This window comes from Notothenia coriiceps, unplaced genomic scaffold (assembly GCF_000735185.1).
Source record: "Notothenia coriiceps isolate Sejong01 unplaced genomic scaffold, NC01 NC01_scaffold00027658, whole genome shotgun sequence".
Taxonomy (NCBI): Eukaryota; Metazoa; Chordata; class Actinopteri; order Perciformes; family Nototheniidae; genus Notothenia; species Notothenia coriiceps.
The window spans coordinates 220,043-241,681 of NW_011360359.1; the positions used below are offsets into that span (position 1 = coordinate 220,043).

Below are 21,639 nucleotides of genomic sequence, written 5' to 3' on the forward strand. Positions count from 1 at the left end.
CCATTCACTCTTTTCAGCCCATTCTGTTGCTCCTCCACCTCTCCCGGTGAACACACTACTTGATGCGCACTTTCGCTCATACGCACATCTTCTCCTTCGCCGACACTGGCTTCAACTCTGAAACACAAACACTCAATGAATACACTCAATCTGTCATTCTCAGCAGAAAAAAAAACCCCTTCTGTTTTCCATCTTTTTCCTTCAACCGTTATGTTCCCAGTCCTTTCTCCCCCCCCCCCCCCCCTTCCTCACTCTTTCTGCTCCCCTCCTCCCGCGCTGGCTGAGTAAGTGCTGCAGCATCAGTGCATGTGTGTATGTGTGAGAGAGCAGGAGAGAGAGAGAGAGCGAGAGAGATGAGTGTGTGTAAGCGGTGTGTGTAAGCACCAAGCACCGGGGATCCTGAGCCTGGAGGGGAACCGTGTGACGAGAGGGGGGCTCTTCTGCCTGTGGATGTATGTGCCAGGACAGCGTTTTTTGTTTTTCTTCTGCAGGCGAGCGTACATGTGCGTGAATGTGTGTGTGAGACTGGGAGTGTGGGGCATGCCAGCGTGCGTGTGTGTGTAACAGTGTCGTCGATCAGCAGCGGGCTCTTCGCATTATGCAGCCGACGGTGCTCATCACACTTTGAGGACTGACTCATCTACACCGGGCTGTGGAGACCGAAGAGACGAAAGAAGAAAGAAAGACAGATGGATGGCAAGACAGGAAGACAGTTTTAGGCTCTTGACGCTTCGGGTCCCTCTAGACTGTCCAAAGGTCTAGTCCATTTGTGGGACGCCAGTAGCTTCACACCAGCCCCCCCTCAAATTGGAATTGCAGACACATAGCCAGACAGGTTGCCAAAATTGCCCAAAAAAAAAACCTGAAAGAAAAACAAAACCCCAGTTGTCCTCTGACGCTTTTCAACTGTGCTCCACGGAGTAGAACAAGAGGGTCTCCTTTCTCTGCGGGGTCTTTTTTCGCTTGACATCGTTCTTTTTACCGGGGGGGGGGTTGCAGGATCCTATCCCGGCACCGAGGGGAGAGATAAGAGGCTGGCAGACGAGACGGGACAGACGCAGGCATGGCTCGCCTCAACTGGTGCCTGGCTGCCGTCGTCAGCTGGGGCAAGTTCCTCTTCGCCTGCTTCTTCCCTCTGCGGGGGGCCAAGCGAGACAAGGTAAGACTTCATGGAAAGGGGGGGAAGGGGTTTGCTTGGAATGGGAGATTGAGCCTGGATCCAACGGACTTAAATGACGAGCTCTGCACATGTCGGTCTTTCATGTCTCACTTCAGCCCACGCAGGTGACTTTCTTCTGCAATGAATGCCAAAAAATATATCTGGAATTCTCATCCTGCATGAAATCCACATCGGAATGGGCCTCAATCATACCACTCATCCATTACATGCACTCAGTCGCTTTTACCTACACCACCAAATGACGTAGCTGTGAAAAAGAGCTTGACAACTGGTCATGGACCATGGGATCTGGAAGACTGGTTGGTGTCCCTCTAAGTCCCGATTCAAGGTCAGTGTAACATCTCCAAATTGTCTCCAGGCAGCTGCTCCAGATAGAGGTGGTGTGGAACCATGGGTTTTTGGACTTGCCCCTAGAGCAAGGCACTTGCAGCAACCACCTGGAACAAATGGTAGTTGCTCCTGATACATAGGGTCACCTTGCTTTCGGAACTGCAGAACTGTAATGCACCATTATTGTGGGTTTGCGTACTCCCGTAAAAGGGAACCATTCATCTCCAGCCTTTGCACGTCATGCTGTATTTTTTCGCTTTCGACGAGGGTTTCATCCCTGCGCCATATCCCGTTGGTCGTATGGCACATGTGTATGAGCAACAAAGGCCAATTGGAGTTCATTGAATGGTATCAGCCGAACGCACACTCCTGTTTCTTTGTCTGTTTCCCCGGAGGCAGCGTTATTAGCCAAACCCGGACCACAATTATTTGCTTTCTTTATGCTCCTCTCTAGCTGATAATCAATCATGTATATAACTAAATGGCACTGTTTCCTCTGACACACACTTACACATGCACTTACACACATGTGAGGGCACCAGAAACAGTGCCCGAGGTGATCCTCTGATAAATGGTGATCATTTTTGGAGGGGATTTTTTTTCCCTTTTCCCAACGCCATGAGCATCTCTTGAGCAAAGAGAGAGCTTTTTTTTAATAGCACTTATCCTAAGGCAGGACTGACCAAATCAGCCTAATGCACTGCACCCTCAGCAGTTTTTCAAAAATGATGTCCCCTTGTGAGAATATTATCCTAAAGTAAAGACACTTTCATGCCCCCTCATATCTTTGAATTTGAACCTCATCGTTGGAATCATGAAAGCTTTGATTCTAGATATTGGTGGAAAGGTTTGAAACTTGAGTGTTGCAGTGCTGTAACTCTCCCTCTGCTGTTGCGTATGAGAACCGTTCAGGCAGCGGTGGTGTTTTAAAGTCTGGTGGTGATGATGGGATTTTGCTGGCGGTGACGCCGTAACATATAGTGCTGCAGCCGCCCGTCTCTCCAAGCCCCGACACCCTCCCACAACACCAGCAGCAACCCCCCCGCCCCATTGCCGCAGCTCCTTATCTCTACACCCGCGCTCATTCCTACCACACTCCCCTTGTCGCACTCTCTTGTATGGGTGCGTAAATGTGTGTGTAACTGTCTTTGCAGACACACACTCATTATATATCTCCTCGACCCTATGCAATGAATCCCCAACCCATTATGTTCGTTCAGTCACAGCTTTAGCTCAGCATGTCCTCTCAGCATTGGCTTTTTTTCTTCAATCTAGAGAAAGGATTTCCTTTTGTTTGACATTTTCTCCCTCTTAGGAACACTCTCATACATATACTGTCATTACATCGATACTGAAGAAGGTTTTCGCACCATTTTTCCGGATTTGAACCCAGTTTTAGCGTTTTTAGAGATGCAGGAAGATAAGGCACATCTTGAACTGTTCTACCTACACCGTCAAATGTATTATGACAACTATTAAGATATCCTTTTTCCGTCTATATTTGGAATATTTCAACCTGTTTTCAGTAAAACTCAACTTGTTTTGGCTATTTTCCCAAATCAAGTCCTTGATTCCAGTATGGCCACCTTTCTAAATCTTAGTTGAATTACACGGACTAATTTCTAGACTATTCTTGAAAAGAGGTTGTACTATTGGAAAAGAAAAGGGTGGTGGTTGCAGTGGCACCAATTATTTTTCATATGCTCTAAGAAATAGGGGTTTTACAACTTAACGGACGGACGGATATTACTTGATAAAGAGTTCTTGCTCCAAAAATCTAGCACCAATGTTAAACTTTTCTTCTCACTTAGGAAAGTATACAGTTGTTATTGGAAAAATCCCCCTCTTCTTTCTTTATTACCCTACAATCAACTTGGTTTGATTATCACTGAAGGTTGCTACCACTTGTTTATCTGATTTTGCAACAGTTGGCTGATGACCAATTCCTCATAAGTATACAGTGTTGAAAAAAATGACCTAGCAATAAGCGTTTCCCCTCTCTGACCCATGTTGTTTAATTTAACAATCAAACAAACGAGGATTTTGCCTCACAACAGAACTTCTTCCAGTGTGCATGACGACCATTGAGTCTGCTGCTTCAGCTGCAGCATCACAGCTGGTCACGTGACTGACTGGGAGGTGAAAGTGGAGAGGTAAGGCTCTGTGTCTTCCCTCCAAGGACCGCTGTGAGGTGTTCAGTTTCCATGGCAACCCGGCTCACACGGTCCCCATATGATAGGGCCGGGTTACAACAGGAGATGGGAATATTGTGTGTCTTTTGACTGCGATTGTGCAGCGTTTTTTTTTAAGACAGAGATGGGGAAACAAAGAGGGAGGTGGAGGGAATGATGGGTGAAGGTTTTTCTCCATGTGTGTTACTATGGTGACACTACGGTGCTACCATGGAAGGGTAACCCTCTGCTTCTCTGCTCTCCTGTATTCCCTTTCCCCTTCTATTTCTTATTCCTTCTCCTTTCCCTGTGTCTCCCAGTGTGTCCTTTCCTCTTTTTCCTTCTATTTCATTGAATTTCCTCTTGTTTCCTTTCATCTCTTTTCCCTTAAAAATGTAGTTTCCTATCCCCTTGTCTCTTTTCTTCTGCTCTCCTTGGTTCCCCTCCACTTTCCTCTCATTTAACTGGATTTCCTCTTGTCTCTTTCCTCTCTGTTTCTTTTATTCGAATCCGTCTCCTCTTTTCCGTTTCTTCCCTCAAATGTCATATAATGTCCTTGCTTTTTGTCTGCTTCCCCCTGTCTCCTTACCCTTCCTCTCCTCTCCTCTCCTGTACATTTACTGTTTACTTGCCTCGCTATTCATTTACCTAATGTCCCCCAGGGCAGTAAATTCACATCAGGCAGTACTGCAGACAGCCAAAAGAGAAGAGGGTGATGGGAAAACTGTCTGCTGAATGGCTCCCTATTCTCACCCTGTAGATTGCTTCTCTCAGCATATGCATGAAAAACCCCATTCATTGCTCATTGTATTTATCACATGCTCACCTTCCACCTTGAGCGATATCGTCCAACTGTGGCTACAGTGGACATGTACCCCGCCCAGGGATCTGCAGAGTACTCGCTGTATTCTCGGATGGCGTTCAGTATGATGGATGCTCTGTTATTTTAGCATTAAAGCTTTAATGTGATGGATTCTCCAGCGACAGAAGAGGGGCCTGCACATGTGGAATTCTCTCTTTTCTTCTCTTCCATCTTGTCCAAACAGTATATCTGGTACAACCAAAATATTTGAACTTCTTTGGTGTGTTGGTGGAGCTCTTGCATTTGTCAGTGTATGTATATCAAATGTTATTTTGTTAAAGGCTGCTAACATCATTGGATTTAATGAGATTTACTGTCCCACGCTGGCCTAAATACCCTTTTCCACGAGTGCATTTCTCTGGGAAATAAAGAGTATGTGTGCTTGTGCCTGCCTGCTGGCTGTTTTCAGTGAGTCCCGGCATGTTGCATTGGGAATAGGGGAATAAGAACCTGACCTCACTGTACAAAAATGTTGTACTGTGAAAATACACCACTCCCAAAAGCACACCCAAAATCAATGCTTTTTGCAGGTGGTAAAGTATCACCTTAATGTCTCTTCTGGCTGCACCCAGACAGAAAAAAAAACATTAGATGCATGCACGTTTTATAAAAGCTTACCTGTCTGCAGAGGATTGGTTGGAGGCCACTAGAGGCTGCTATAGCAACCCCGTTTACACCAGTTGGCTGCAGGGAGTAAGTCATATGTTTCGAACAAAACTAAAAACTGTTCAGGAGTTAACATGACAAGTATTCCCCCAACTGTGCTGACATTATGTTAATGCACACAGTGGGAGACATAAACACACACACAGATTTGGCGTCAGGTTAGCCTATGGATTGTGGTAACTGTTACAGTGGAAGTGATGGAGTGCAGCAGGGATCAATAGAGGGTGTTTTCTCCAAATGAATTGGCTCTTAGCCCTTTATGGATCTGACTGTGGAGTGATGTAATGTGCCCGCACCGCTGATATAATGTTGATTCAGTGCTGTACTTGATGTAGATGTACACATGCATGGAGCCATATACCTCACACATGTGCTCGGGAAATGTATGCATACATGTATGTGGAATATTTTGTTTATGCACAAATGGGACCTGGGAGGATGAAAAACCCACTGTTATGCATATATGCAAGCATGACCAAAAGGGTTATCAACCTGTTGGTGTAGTCATATTTAGAACGGCATGCAGCGCATTTAAAGGCACACTTTATTGAGTTATCAGATAAGATCCAGGACAAATGATGTCATCAGTTTTTGTCTTCCTAGGCTTCAAAACTATACATTTTTTAAAGACATTTGAAGATAAACACTGGTCCCTGAAGTCTGAAGGCTTAGTTTGAATGTTTTGTACACTCATATATGTGAGTTAGAAGCGGCCTGCTACACAAACTACAATGTTTTATCATCCAATCAGATCATTGAAAACTAAAGGGGGCAACACAGACCAAGCATAGTTATCATGACAGAAGCAAGGATGGAAGTAAGGTGACAAGATAAACTAGGATATATCTGACATTTCTGGCCCTTTTTATTTCACAAAATAAAAGGAAAAAAGACAAAGAAATCATCAGTAATCCAAGAACAATCCAATAAAGCAGTATTGGCTGCTTTACCGCTTCAATCTCGAGCAAGCGTATGTGAAAGTGTAACACTGATTTCTTGGAATACCCCATAAAGTATTTCTTATGGGTATTCAGGACAAGTTATGTCAGTTCCCTTGCATACAGTATGTCACTGCAGGAGAGTACTGCACGGCCATATGGTCCTTGTTGTGTGCTAACATGGCCTTTCTTTGAGTGTGTGCACGAGACTGCATTTGCATATGCAATGTCTGTACACCACAGTGATGATCTCAGCTATATTTTCTACTGGTCCCACGCCAACTTGTGCAGCCTTTACCTGTTAGCTTCCCACTGTTTGTCCGGCCTCTCAGCTGCGTCACAGCATCTGTCGAGTCCTGCAGATATTCTGAAGGGAGAGTGGAGATCTGGAAACAGGAAGGGGGTTTTGCCGATGAAAAATTGAAGTGACATTAGCGCAGACGTGAGCGAGCATGCTCTGGGTGGAGGGAAAGAGAGGTGAGGTATGCGGCGGAAGGGAGTGGACGGTGGTCAATGAATAGGGTGTGTGTGTGTGTTAGGGTTAAAGAAAAAGAAAGGGGAAAAGGAGGGATCATTTGAGGAGAGGGGAGGGAGAAAGAAATAAAGGCCAAGACTCACCTCCCCCCTTTTCCCACATGGAATAAAGTTACCACACTTCAAGGGGGACAAGAGAGGGAGGCAGAAGTGAGGCAGCGAACAATAGAGTGACTGAGTGAGAGGGAAGGACCAGGAGTGGAAGCAAGAGAGGGAGGGAGCACAGATGCGGGAGACTGACTGAGGCCGTCAGAGAGAGAACACGAGAGCCTTCCCTCCCCTCCCCTCTGTGCACCTCCATCATGGATCTACATCGCCAACACTTGCATGGAAACATTGGGCATGTGTTGGAATACCATGGATCTCTTCCGTGAGCCTGGAGATCCCTTCTTTTTTTCCCAGGATGCCCTCCGTCTCTCTGTCTCTGCCCTCTGCTCTGGCAGGGAGGGCCAGCACCTGGGTCTGCCTCTCCTGCATGTTTTGGGTAAGACAGGGATGCATTCGGGTTCAGCAATAGGTTGTTAGGGATTCAGATTTCCCAAAAGAGGCATGAGACATTTCTGAATGCTTCTTTTCTGCCCATGTTTTTTTCAATTGCTCCAATGGACCTTCCATAGTGTTGTCAAGTGGGCGGTTATGTTTATGTCTGGTGTGTCGAGGAAGTGAGGAGTTCATGGTCAATGGTTCCTTTTGAATTGACAACACAGCAGCACCCCTGTTGCTTCTGATTCTTGTTTATTGTTATTTTTGGCTAACATTTGACTTTTATACCAAGCATACCAAGGTCTAATGCAATTCAAACTTAGATCCCACCACTAACATCCTTCATCTTCTGGTCACGAGAGGTCAAGTTCAGATTTGTCACACACGACAAGATGGCAGGCGGATCAACAGCGGTTGACTCTGTTGCGTGATCTTTGCTGGACTAATCTAGTTGACTGCTCTGTGGCGAATCGCATCGGCGCGTTCTTGCGTCGGGTCCACGCGGCCTCGGCACTCGAGCTATTTCTGGTTTCTCCTGTATAATTTAATCTGCTGCTGTTCGCTTCTCCTGCTCTCTGGGACTGACTGAGTGTGTCAGGAACCGGGGTATTTCCACGCAGCATCTTGGTTTGAAAAAAAAGAAAGAAAAAGTCAAGCACGCCAACACACCACTTGACATGTGTGATGATGTGTTTGGATTAAGGGTGAATGGACATCTTTTTCTGACAAAGCAACATAGATTGAGGATTTAAGCCTTTTCCTTTACATGTGGAATCTGCCTTTTAAGATGCTGTCCAGACACATAACCATAAAAAAACAATGAGCATTTGTATGTAAACTGCCTCTTCCAACATTACCTACCTTTTTATGCTCCTAGCTGCAATGCAACACCACCTTTAATGAAGAAGTAGGTGTATTTATCGCTTTTTTTCTGCTATAATGTATACACAGCGTATAATGATCCTACCCAAGTGTTAAATGAGGCATCTGCCCTACTTTTCTGTAGCTTGCAGTGGGGGAGAGGGCCATTTAGATGCAAGGGGAGAGAGGCAGGGTGGAGGGAAAGCTCCCACGCACTTCATATGCAAATCGAGACATTGAGTTGTCCAGATGCAAGGCTTCCGAATCCAACATTATGGCTCCTTCAGATCGACAACAAAAATGATGATGAAGGGGAATAGAGAGGGGAAGGACATGAGTGTTGTGAGGTGTGACATCAGCAGAGAGAGGAAGGAGAGTAATAAGGAGAAGCTGAGTGACGTGTGAAATGCGGGTTCTAAGAAAGCTCCTCAAATATACGCTATTCATTATTTATCACCCCACACACAGAGAGAGAATATTTGATTTGACGTGCTGACAGAAATAGCCACAAATGAAGGCTAGTTTGTACAGCACTGGCCAAATACTTCTGTGTGCTAATTACTACTTTACAATATGCTAAGCAGCCCTGCCATGAATAACAACAACCGTTATTTGACACAGCACCAGCGATATGATTTCTTTGCATATTCACTAAAGAATTTCCTGTAGGTGTTTACCCGAGTGCAGCCAGACCTGGGATTATGCAGAGTCACAAGTTTGAGTACAGACCTCAGATGTTTTCTTATGCTAACTACTCTCTACTTGGATTTTGTAAAATTGCAAGGCAAACATAAAATAGGGCAAGTATCTGGTTTTGTGCAATCATTGCTAAAAGTCAGTTCATGCATGTTGCACTTAGCCCTTTTCTTTGAACATTTAAAAAAGATCAGTAAAACACATAGATTGTATATAAAAGGGCGGTTAACACCGTGACCCATTGTTTTGAAGTTTGAATGCCTTGGTCTAGCGTTTTGCTCATCGCCATGTTGGTTTTGGCCAATCTTGTAGGGTTTTTTGGAAACAGAAGTGGTTAATTTTCTCATAGACTTCTATACAATTTGACACATTTTTGCAACCACAGGAGTCACCCTCTCCTGGATATTCTGCATTGGCGCTTCTCAGAGGTCGCCGCTTGGGCAAAATCTGTCATTGTTAGACAAGAAAACATATATTTATTTGCATTTATACATTTGAGTATAACACAACTGTGACTTAATGATGAAAACAAAACCAATCCCCACCAAACGAAAAATATTAAACTAAATGTAACAACGTTTTCCTTGGGATATTTGTTGTTAGTTTTTAACTTTGGCTACCCTCTTAGTTTAGATTATGATCACAGTGTGTGACATAATACACTAGAAACCCTCCATATTACCATAAAAGTTATTCTGGTTTCTGATGCATCAATTTCGACAAAGCAAAATACCTTACTATGGCAGATAAGGTTGAACAATAATGTATATGGAAAATTACGACTTGTTTTCATATTGGTGGTTGTTTGCTTTGTGATTTATTTGCCTTATTGTAGTTGACGTGACACTGTTGGACATTACAGATTGCATAATAATCAGTAAACCTTTCCTTTTATGCTGCAGTCCAGTACTCGGCAGCTGAAAAACTGTAAGCAACAATGTATGGTCGATTCATCATGTCTTCAGTTGTCTAACAGTGTTCCTCATTGACTGAACAGAACCCCTGGAGAGCTCTGAAAATCAATCCTTTGATTGGACCGCCTGCCTCTGTATGTGTCACCTCTGTATGTCTCTGTGTGTGGCCTGGCGAGTATTAGGAATGTCTCTTTCCTTTGCTAATAAGAGCGTATCTGCTAGCCATGCTTGGTGATTAGCTTGCGTTAGGTGAGGGCATTCTTTAATAATGAAGATTTCTCTACTTCTGCGTGCGGGCCAGGAAGCCTTTTCCCAACACACTTTCTTAATTATTTAATTTTTGCAGTCAATGGAGTGATTTGAAATTCTACAAATATTAGTAAAAATCCCAATCTCTCTTGGTCGTCCTCAGACGAGCCCTCCATCGTTGCTTCCAGTCATCCCGGTTCTCCATACATCTGGCCAGTTCATTGGTACTTTGTGCTCCTACGTCATTCTTGAGTACGTCCACGTATGTTTGCGCGGATCGTGACCGATGCCCGTGTGTTGGTTCCCACAGCAACAATTTGCCGGCTGGCAGCTCTTGATGCCTTTGGCAATGTCCTGCTAGTCTCATTCTCCTGGCTGCAATTTTCTCGCTCACCCTTGGTATTCCCTCGTACAGGATCTTGTTGGTTACATATACACTCTTGCTGATGTTACGTACTGCTCGAAACATTCTGGTGTAACATCCGTCTAGAGACTTTTGCAGGGTTGGCTTCAGGGTCCAGCATTCACTGCCATAGAGGAGAACAGACTCTACCGTTGCATAGAAGAAGCTGAGTTTGATTTGACGGGGGAGGTTGGAGTTCCATACACTGGTCATGCCGTTCAGGGCCCTCCATGCAAGTGCCTTCCTCTCCTTAAGATCTTGCTCGGTTGAGTTGACCCAAGCACAGTGCCTTCTGTTGTTGTCAGAGGTGGATGTTCCGGTAAGATGTTATAGGTGATAACCTCAGTTTTCTTGGCGTTTAGCCTAAGGCCAACCTTGGCACACTCTGACTCCACTCTCAAAGATAATTAACTCTAAAACAATAATTAGCGATATTGGCTGACATAAATGGTCAAGTACCCTCATGTGGCTTCATCAACGACTGGGTTTTATTGTGGGTTAACTTTGACCCTCTGTCAAAATTGGATTGGTCTATTTATTCAAAAAGTTAGTCTTTGGTAAAAATATGAGGAAAAAGTGACTTTTTTCCCAGATGTAATAATAACAGTGGTGATATAGTTTTGATGATGATTCCCACCTCCAAAAGACATGGAACTGCACTTAGACCTTCTTTTGGTCAACAGCCTCCGAAGGGACCGGATGTGCTGCTCAGCTGCCACACAGACAGAGATCCCCCCAACTCTCTCCGGAGCTTCCTCCTTTCTTTTTCTTTGTGCATGTGTCTACTATATACCTGCCTTGCGTGTGGTACTGTATCTTTGAGAGTCAGACTGTCCTCAGAGAGTGTGAGCCGTCACTCTGGCTAAACAACGCTCTGTGTACCCGTGTTCAGGTGATTTATATGCGATGTGACCGGATGCCTCCCTCAAGGCCACCGGGCCAACACCAGCCATGCCGCGACCTAGCTTCAGCTCACTTCCCCGGGGCACTGTGCACCGCTCTGCCCCCGCATCTCATACCCAAGTCTGGATCCCTGCCCAAGTTCTATCTGTGCACCATCAAACATCACAAAGAGCTTGAAGTTATGACAGCCATAAGATGTAGAAGTGTTTATGTATTGGCAGGAAACCATAGGCACTCTCAACAAATTGATAAGTATCGTTTAAGAGCTTACATAGATACTAACAAATGACGACTTAGCCACACATACCTGTGCATATGAGCTTGTGACGTGTATCAACTTGTAGGAAAATGGAAAGGGCTTCTGTTTTGCTCTTGTCCTGTGTGTGTGTGTTTATTTCCCCGAGATGGACTCAAGAGAGTGGAGCTCATTTGCAAACACAGCATTCTAAGTTCATTAGCAGCTGGCTAATGACCATAAGCGGCCTAGACTTCATGATCACAGCTCATTGATCTTTGTGTCCCTCCGTCTGCACCTGGTATTGATCATATCGCGCAAACAGTATAACAGCTACCCCCTCACGTGCACACACAAATGCATGTGGATTATTTGTTGCATCCATAAAACATCACACCCACATTAAAGCAGGAGGTAGACCGTTTCTGGTCTTCAAGGATCTGCTCCAACCTGGCAACCGGCCTACAGTGTCAGTCCAGTGGGATCGGCTGTATTCAGCGCCATAAATAAATCATGCTGCGCTCACATGTATGTGCTTGTACTCTGATCCATACTCCAATGAAGTATGGAGGTAGGCAGGGTAAGAAACGCAATGTATCAGGGCCTTAGATTTGTAAAGATATGATTCATATCTTACATATTTTTGGACTTTATATGTTTGTTGTAAAAATGGAAAGCCAGTTCACAATGTACATATTAATTTAATTAATTAATTCAACATTTCTATAGTCCACTGTGCAGCAGGTCTTTTTTAATTAAATGTCAAATGCCATTTTGAATTTTTTTGATTATACATTTAATCCATAAATGCTGCTTGCATTAATGAAAGATCACTTTGCATTACAATCTTCAAATTTCACATAACATATGGATATTTTCCACTTTTAAACAGCTTTTTCTATTACATTTGTTATGGAGCAGTAGAACACCCAAATAGGTTTGTGATTTAATAGAATTTTGGCTTAAATAAAGCATATATATGTGGTTCATTTTAATGCTACAATAATTCAGGATGCTACATAAATTCATTTGTAAACACCTGGACTTTAGTAACTCATGTGTTTCAGCAATTCACACATTTGCGCATTTAAAACCCTGTGTTCTAAATGTGAAAAGTAATTTTATGAGGGTTAGGTAAGATACATAGATTAGATTTTGACGCAAAATCCCTACCAAATGTTGTCCTCTTTCACCGTAGTATTCTGATCAAATACGAATGATACCAAGTTTTTTCCCTGCGAATAAATCCATCATTGTTTTCATTTGTATATGCTTATGAAACAAACATGTAAATGCTGACACGCTCACACACACAAATATGACAAATATCATCCTGGTTTCCATTTTTCCTCTTGTTGTGTTTCTCCTTCTCGTTTTCTCTCACTCTCTCTCTGTCTCACAAAGGCGCCCATTGTGCCTGACAGAATTTCAATTTGGTGGAAATTGAAAGCAGGTGTGGCTCTGCTTTTTCATCCCTGGCTTCTCTTTTCCCCCGGCCTGTTAGTGTCTGTGGGGCCTGTTCCTCATGCTTGACTTCATCGAGCCATGTCATCCAAGGTTTTTAGCTGGGTTTGGAGCTCCTTGCCTTTTTTTTTTTTTTTGTCTGAGTGACTCATTCGCTCCCTCTGCTCACCTCGTCCATCAACCAGGTAGTCACTAACTCAGAAAACAATTCACCTCAATCACTCACTTTCTCTGTCACATAGTATTTATCTTACAGCGGACAGGAAGGAAAGAGTGTTTGCTGCAGCCTCTGGCATTCCCTCGCAAACAAATTATTTCCAGGAGGAATAGGAGAAGAATAAATTGCTCCGATTGTAACATGTATGTTTTATTAAAGAAATACTTTTTTTGTGCCCCAGATAAGAACATCTAATCTTTCAGCTAATTATACAGAAAGAGTCCTCTAGTTGTTTAAACATCGTTCCTTTTAGATGGTTGTTGTACACAAATGGATATCTGACTGGGCGGTTATAAGACTACAGGGTTTTGTGTTGATGAACCTGTGTGGCAGAGAGTGTTAGTGTTTTTCAGTGCCTCAAAATGCACCTGACATACTGTAAACAGGAAGTTCCAGACATCAACAATTACCATTATATTGAGACTTTTGCTTTGACTGCTCGTGGTGGGTATGGTTCGGATGACTTCTGTATTATATGGGTCTGATACAGAACATGAAATGTGATCAGCTGTGGTGAGCAGTGTAGATTTTTGTCCATGGAGGAGTTGTGGTAACCGCCATTGTGACATTAATACCTCAAAGAACAACTGCAACACATTCTTATATTTAACAGATTTTTTCTGGCCACTTGGAGGCAGCATAAACAAGCACTTAACACAATATTGACATATAATCACCTTAAACAGAAAACGTATTAGCAACACTTACAGACACATTGTACTGATAAGTTAGGGGGAAATATTAGAATTCATTGGTAGTCGTGTTCGTTTCCAACTGATTTTAGGTCTAACACGTCGTTATCTCCAATTTGCCTTCACTAGGCTCACATTTTTTTACTTTTGCAGCACGTTTTTGACAGACTGCATGCACTTTATTTAATAAGAGATCTAGCTAACAGACAATTTCATGAATCAGTTGCTAGAGTGTGTTAGATACTAGCTAGTCATTGATGATAAATAACAAATGAGTGGGGTTTATGTCTTAAGGTGTACATGCATTACTGAATACATGCATGCTTTGTGATTGGTTGTACGTGCCAGGACTCATTTGTGTCCATGCCCTGTCCCGGTTACAGAGGTAAAGAGCATGCCTTTGAGAGAGTCAACCCCCCCCCCTTCCCTTCCCACTCCCTCCTGCTCCCACATCTTGGCTCTAAGTGGGGTCGCGGTGGAGGTAGCGTAGTGATGCTTTTCATTAGCTAAGTGCAACTGGGGGAGAGGAGCACAGGGCCTTGATTTACTGTGCCTGCTGTCTATAAGCCCGGACACACACACACAAACACACTCTCCCAAAAACACCTACTCTCCTCTTCCTCCGTCCTCTGCTCTTAGACCACTCACTCTTTCCCTTTATCCCCCCTTTTTCTCTCCATCTCCATCCATTTTCCGTCCCATCTCTGTTTTTCCCTTTCCATTTTCTCTCTGCGGCGTCTCCTGGGATTGTCCTTCTAACACGACACAGAGGACAGGGCTTGTGTTTTTTCAGTTTTTGGTGTTGGACTTCTTTAGGATGGCTCTCTAGTCGAAAACACAGCTGCCATTTAAGATTTACACTCTCAAAAATGACTCCATCATTGTGAATTGACCAAAATTGGAACTTTAAATTATAAAATAATGATCGTTTTACAAATATTTCAGCATGGAATTTTGGTTTTCTTCATGACCGTCCTGAGTCTCTTGGTTTTCTTGATTTTTGGCGACACCCTAGGTGACAAATGGCCATGGCGTTGGAGTTTGAACTTTGAGCTTATCTTTTCTTCTACATACAATTCAAGAAAATCTCACAATGGTAGTAGATTGTCTTTAGAACACATGTACATTTTAGGAGCATCAAGAAACATCTAAAATATGTATACCTAGCTATTTTGTAAGTGATGTCAACTTTTTGGGAAAGTTAAAGAAATACTTGTACTTGAATGTTCCTTTCCTGGCAAAACGTTGTCTTTTCCTTGATATGATCATCAGGAAGCAAGTTTTTTCGTACCGGATAATAAAATCTGTCATGGATGGTTAAGAAACTCATGGCATCCATTAAGGAAGTGGCTTTCTGATTACAGGCCTAATTGTGAGCTTTCGTAACATATTTTACTAAAAGTTTTAAGAAGTGGGACCCGGTGTGTGTGAGCCTGTGAAACTCTGAGGGTAATTTCCACTCAAACTAAGTATGATCCCTGTTATACTCGTGTTTGATTACTCGCCATTTAAGCTGCTGGGGCCCTTTTCCCTCTCTTTCTGAATCCCAGATGCTACATGGCAGCCATCCAGCAACCATGTGCAGTGGCGATACTCAACGTGGGCATGTTTGTGTGTGTGCAAACTTATGTTTTTCTGTCCTTTTTTGAAAAACTCCTACCTCATCCATCATAGTTTGACAGGACACATTGACCCCAGTTGCCATGGCAGCCAGGTAACCATGGCTCCTGCCTGTGACACAGCTGGCGGTGTCTGATTGGTTTAGCCAGCGGCTTTCTGCCAGGTCATCTTTAACATCAGGGCTGGAGAGTGGCACCAAGGTGCTTCAACTGCTATTTATAAACCTAGACGGGCACACTGCAAAACATGCCCATCTTAGTTGTTTTTGATTGGGTTTATCAGAGGTTAGAAATTCTTTATATGACCCACAGCGGGAAGTTTAAATCGTTACAGTAAATAGAATCGTGGAATCTGAATAGAACTGTCATTGACTAACATTTATTGTATCGGGACTCCCGATGAGGTTTCATTCAAAGCAGTGTATCATGTGTATCAGTGTATCAGGTCATGTGAGTGGGTTACAGTTTCACAAAATGACATGTATCTGTTGTATTTATTTTCATTGGCATTGTTATACTGCCCTTTGTTTTCCTTTCTCGCATCGTCTTCTTTAGTTGGTCCATCTCAGCAGTTCTCCAATAATCACGATGGGTATCACTCAGCTCAGATTACTTCCCTTCCCTCTAATGAAAGTGTCTGCGGTCCGTCTGTATTTAAACCTGAGCTGCTGTTCAGTATATCTACCAACTTGTGAAATAAGAATGTCTTTAATGAGTCGGATTACATACTGGTTCCACTTTTTTTTTTATCAGCGTATTGTTTGTTGAACGCTACCTTTTCAAACACGCTGCGTCCGGCTCTGTGCAACCAAGGTCAGCCATGATTCCTCTGTGGAGCTTCTAGCGAGTGGGTCACAGTGTGACAAAAGCCATTAAGATGTAGGGAGATAGTGAGGCGAAAACGCTGAGAAATACACTTTTGTAATAGCTTTGAGCCAAATTGACTGCGGCAGATGGAGAGAAAAAAAAAAAAAAAAGGCCGGAGAGCATCTGAGAGAAAATGAGCTCAAAGACAAAGAAGCAAAGGATTACAATCCTCTGTCCTGCTTTCATCAGTGGGCCTCATATCACCTGCAGTCCTTTGTAGTTGGAGTAGTTCTGGTAGTAGTGGTTAGAATAAGTTATGCTAGCAGAGATGGTTTTAATTTAGTGTACCTGGAATTAAAATTCAAAAAAGATACACGTGATATTCCTCCGAATCTACAAGGGAGAGTAGCTTGTGAGCGCAAAAACTCAACACATCATTAATGACCGATTGGTGGAATGCAATGCTGACAACTGTTACACTGATTATGGGATGGGATTGCCCAATTTTAGAAAGATGTAGAAAGAAAGCTTTGAGGGAAGTTTGTGCTATAAGCTGATTGGTCGGTCCAACTTTCATTGCTGAAAATTGGCGTAGTTGGAAGAAAATGGTCTTGTTGACATTGGGGTTTGATTTATTTAATATGAATGTGATACTATTCACTTTGGTTTATTTGGGAATCGATGCAGCATTTACAATAATTATTTCAAAATGTAGCCGCGGATAACACAAAAAACGACCAATCCCTCTCAGATGATTCACGGGATTGTTTCCACGTGAGTTCTTGAAGAGACTCTTTCAAGGTGATAGTTGGAACAAGGTGTCTTTTAAAATACTGCTTTCAATAAAGTTTACAGTCCAGCAGAGCCCAGCCTAGACCGGCCCAGCTGCACAAATACACAGAGGAAATGACATCATCATTATGACTCACCAAGGGGGTTATTCAGTCAGAGGGATTGTGCGAAAAGAGATCAGTAGTAAAGTGGTGGAAGGTGAGAAACAAGGGGTGAGCGAAATAAGCAGCTTTCAATAGCTGCATACTTTTTCTGAAATAGTGTCAAGCTAGCTCTTATTAAAATAATATATATTACTTAAAACCTGCGTAATTTGCATTGCGTCACTTGGGCCCCAAACTGTGAAAAAATGACTGAAAAGGTCCTAAAAAACTCTCTTTTTTTCCCAAATTTTTTAAACTCTATGTCAGGTTGAGCTGCTTAAAAGTTAAAGCACCATCAAAGGGAAATTCTAGTGACCCAGTTACAGTCTTCTTGGCTGCGTTATCCTCCTGGTTCAAATCAGCATTGAGTAATGCGCAGCTGTTTGGAAGGACAGTTTTGTTTTAATGATGCTTTGAAAGTGTTGGGAATGTCACGAATACATCGTAAACAAGTCCTGGAATTCATTTTGCAGAGGTCTCTAGGGTTCCTTTTTAAATGTTCTGTTAGCCCCACCTCACATGAACACATCAACCCCACCTCACATGAACACATCAACCCCACCTTCATCACGGTCATTTGAATATCATTGCTTTTAGGTATGCAGAAAATGCTGAGCACTTTTTATTCCTCTCTGCTCTGCTCAGTTTTTGGTGCAGTTTCTAGAGCTTCTGTGTCCTCAGGCAGGAAATATTCCAACACACACACACACACACACACACACACACACACACACACACACACACACACACACACACACACACACACACACATACATGCATGCATACAGTACACTATGAAAACACACACACACCCAGGCGTACATCATTCCTAGAGTTTTTTGAGGTTGTTGGCTGCTGTGAGGCTTCTTTCTTCCCCCCTCTCTCCTCTTCATCATTAATTAGTCATTTAATTAAAAACTTCAAAGTGAAAGCATCCTCTGCTGGTGGGCGGGCTACAGTATGTCAGTGTGTGTCGTGTGTGTGCAGGTCCATGCAACATTGGGACACAAAATCATCTCAGCTATGAAAGTGTGTCTTTTTTGATCAAATAAACATCAAAACTGTATGTGTAGAAAAACCTATTATTATTTTAAAATGTGACCTTTACTGTATAATGTTGCATTTTTGGTTTAAAAAAGGCCAGAAAGATTAATTTAGACATTTCAACATGATTGAAATAAACAAGTATCACCTGTTTGATCAGTTTATTCATCATCTATTATTTAAAATGTGAGAAAACATTGAACCATTTACAAAAAAAGTTGCTCTGATCTCTCACTGTTGTACTGTAATATTTGTCAATTCTCAGTATGTATCAGTATTTTACCCTGGAGAAAGTACTTCATCAATACAAATGAATCCAACTTGTTCTAAAGCTTTTTAGGAAAATTAAGCATTTGTCTCACATATAAAGAAATATATACACATTTAAAGGTACAAGTAAAACCAGTTCACCGAAGCCATCAAAGCCTGAGATCTAACATGCAGCAGCCGCAGACCAATATATCATAGCTGAATCCCAAATGTGTTGCTATTGGCCGAGGACCTGCTGGCAGCCGTTCAACCGACTCCCTCCTGATCTCTCTTCCTTCCTCTTCCTCCCACAGCCTGAAGAGCTGGAGGGCGTCCACACACACACCTTCAAGCTGAAGCCGTTCAAGAAGGTCGTGAGTTGTGATATATGCAAGCAGGCCATCACCAAGGAGGGCTTCATCTGCAAAGGTGAGTTTCACTCAGACTCTGATTCCTGTTGAGGAGGGCTTGGGTGTTGTCCCAGCATGCATTGGGGAAAAACACAAGAAATCAAGACATTCCAAACCAATGGGGATATAATAAAGTAGGGATGCATAAGGGTATGGAAACATATTGGCAGATAAGGTAGTAACATTAAATATCTGCATTGGCCATTAATAAACATTTCATTCTATATAACCAAGACATGTGCAATTTAGTCTCATCTCTAAGAGGTTGACCAGTCAAAACAGAGCCGGCCAGCTAACCAATCAGAGCAGACTGGGCTCTGGTTTCAGACAGAGGGTGAAAAGAGGTTTTGCAGCACAGGCAGTATGAGAACAATAAAGAGCTTTTTGAACATTGAAGCATGGAAACAGTAGAGACACAAAATACATATGAACCTGAAAATACGCAGAATAGGGCCCCTTTAAACTTATTTTACACATTTGTATGAACTGATTTGATCATATTAGAATATAAAAGCTCAGAACATGCATCACATTTCTTGAAACTGAAAAGCTAGTTTTATTCAAAGTCCCAAAGTCTAAATCCGTTCAGTCCTCAGTGATGTAAAATGTGTTTGGCAGCCGTATTCTACATCTGTCTCTCAGTCTCCATCTCCTTTGTTTTGCCTTTCTATTCCAACGTGTGCACACAGTCTGCATGTTTGCATGTGTCTGCTGTTTTTACTCTCGGTGTCTCTCCCATCTTCCTCCCTGCCCTTTAAGCCCCGTCTTCCTCCACTATCCACTCGCACGATTTTGGTTCTAATTTTAGAAGAACTGAAGGTTTTATTGTCACTCCAAGAAAAAGTCCAGGGGAAATTAACGTGAAAGGACTCCCGGGCAGCCTCAAATGTTCTTTCTTGTCTCCCTCCTTCCATCCATCCATCCATCTCTCTCTCACACTCTCCCTCTTTCCCTTTTGAAGTACAAACACTGCGTCTTTAGCAGGAGCCGAGTGGAAGCCCGGTGGTAGCAGAGCGGGCCTGTATAGGGCTTTGGCTGAGGATTTGCTGTTAAAATTAGCATGGCTGGTGCTGCTGCTGCTGCTGCATTAGCCTAGATAAGAGGGGGAAAAGGGAGAGAGGGGTAAGGGGTGGGGGGGGTAGAGCGAAGCAGGATAAAGACAGAGAAATTGGGGTATAGGGGGATTTGGAGATAGGCATGCAAAACAAAGGGAAAAGAGAGCAAAGGGGAGCACGGGAGAATTACTCCCCCTTTCATCCCCCTTTTGTTCAATCATCCCCTATGTTAAAATACAGTAAGCTTCCCTTGCCAAATGCTAAAGCTTAAAGTCATCCAGCTGAAAGCCCAAAACGGCCCCCAGGAGCAGCTTCATGTGCGCAAACGCGGTTTAATCAGCGAAGAAGTGCTATTAAATGTGAGAGTTTTACAGCACTGTATGTTCACTACACATTGGACATCCTCCCTGCCCTTTACAGATACCAGGAAGTGTTGCTAGGCGCCCCAGTGAAAAGGCCACATTGCTAGAGGGCTTGTGGACAAAGAGATCAAATGTGTCATTGACATCCAGATGTGTTGCGGATTTACACAGTCTTAAGTGACTGAGGTTGTTTTGTCACCTGCACGCTCTTCGCATACTGTTATAACCTGGAACCAGTTGCCAGGCAACCATAGGCAAGTAAGGGGAAGATACGTTAGTTTTAAAACTAGTGTTTTCATACAGATTTAAGCATTTTGCTTTGTTAAAACCATGCTCCAGAATTATTTCTAAGCTAGGATTTCACCTGCATGACCAGCGATAACAACTCAATGAAATATGAGTCAGTAATAAGTAGATAATTAGATGGACAAATATTCACTTAACACTCCAAATAATTACCAATCAGCTCCACACACACACACAATGACCAAGCGCTCCATTTATCACCATTACACATGGCTTGCATAAATGAACCAGTGTTTTTCTAGCTTCTCTCTGTGAGACTACCCGGAACATTCCTGCACCAACACCGCCGTCACTTCTGCTCACACATGTAAAAACACCCACACCACCTGGGGACCACCTACAGAGCAGGTGTGGGGGGGGTCAACTGTCCTACCTGTACACACTCAGAAACATGGCCTTTTCACACCTAGAGGTCCATCCTTTCACTGTTTCTCAATATTTATTAAAACTCCTACTTCTATTGGGAATAATCCAGTCGTTTCATATTATTGGACCATGTTACACTTCTTTCTAAAGGGTCGTAATAAGATAAAACAAACACATGTATGGATGTATGTTTGCTTTCTGTGGCCACTTGGGGGCAGCACCACAGCATGTTAGTCAGGATGGAGCTGACCTTGTTTCCTTTGCAGCACATTCAGCAATACACACAGCTGAGTAAAAAGACAGTTACATACTCAACTGCAATTGACAATCATTGACTTCTAAAAAGTGACTCTCTTAAATGGACTCTCAGGTAGAGACTGTGTGTTTCTTTGTGTTTTCATCCAGGTGTGCTCTTCTCTGCTAACCCAACTTTGTCTCTTCTCTTCCAGTGTGCAAGTTGTCCCTTCATAGAAAATGTGAATCCAAGGTAAGACAATAATCTTTTACTCCTTTTTATGACTGAGTATATACTTGTTCTGTCGATACACGTGACCTTGGTCATTGTTTTTCCTTTTTAGTTTGTCTTTATATTGTTAAAAAATAGTTTAAAGCAGCTCTATCTATAGTTCTTAAAGTTAATATTTCTCTCTTGAAACAATCGATGTATGATCACTGATCTTAAGCTATG

General features: G+C 43.0%; 1 protein-coding gene across 2 annotated transcripts in view; it reads left to right on the top strand.

The window, feature by feature from the left end:
* Positions 1-311: 311 nt before the first annotated feature.
* tns1a (tensin 1a) overlaps positions 312-21,639 on the top strand; it is an 80,742-nt gene continuing 59,414 nt past the window's right edge. Inside the window, exons 1-3 of one of the 2 annotated variants that reach the window (XM_010785418.1) lie at positions 312-1,159; positions 18,767-18,881; positions 21,401-21,438. In XM_010785418.1, coding sequence (XP_010783720.1) covers positions 1,064-1,159; positions 18,767-18,881; positions 21,401-21,438 — 249 coding nt within the window. In that variant the 5' untranslated portion in view covers positions 312-1,063. The remainder of the gene's footprint in view (positions 1,160-18,766; positions 18,882-21,400; positions 21,439-21,639) is intronic. The other variant, XM_010785419.1, reaches the window with a different exon arrangement.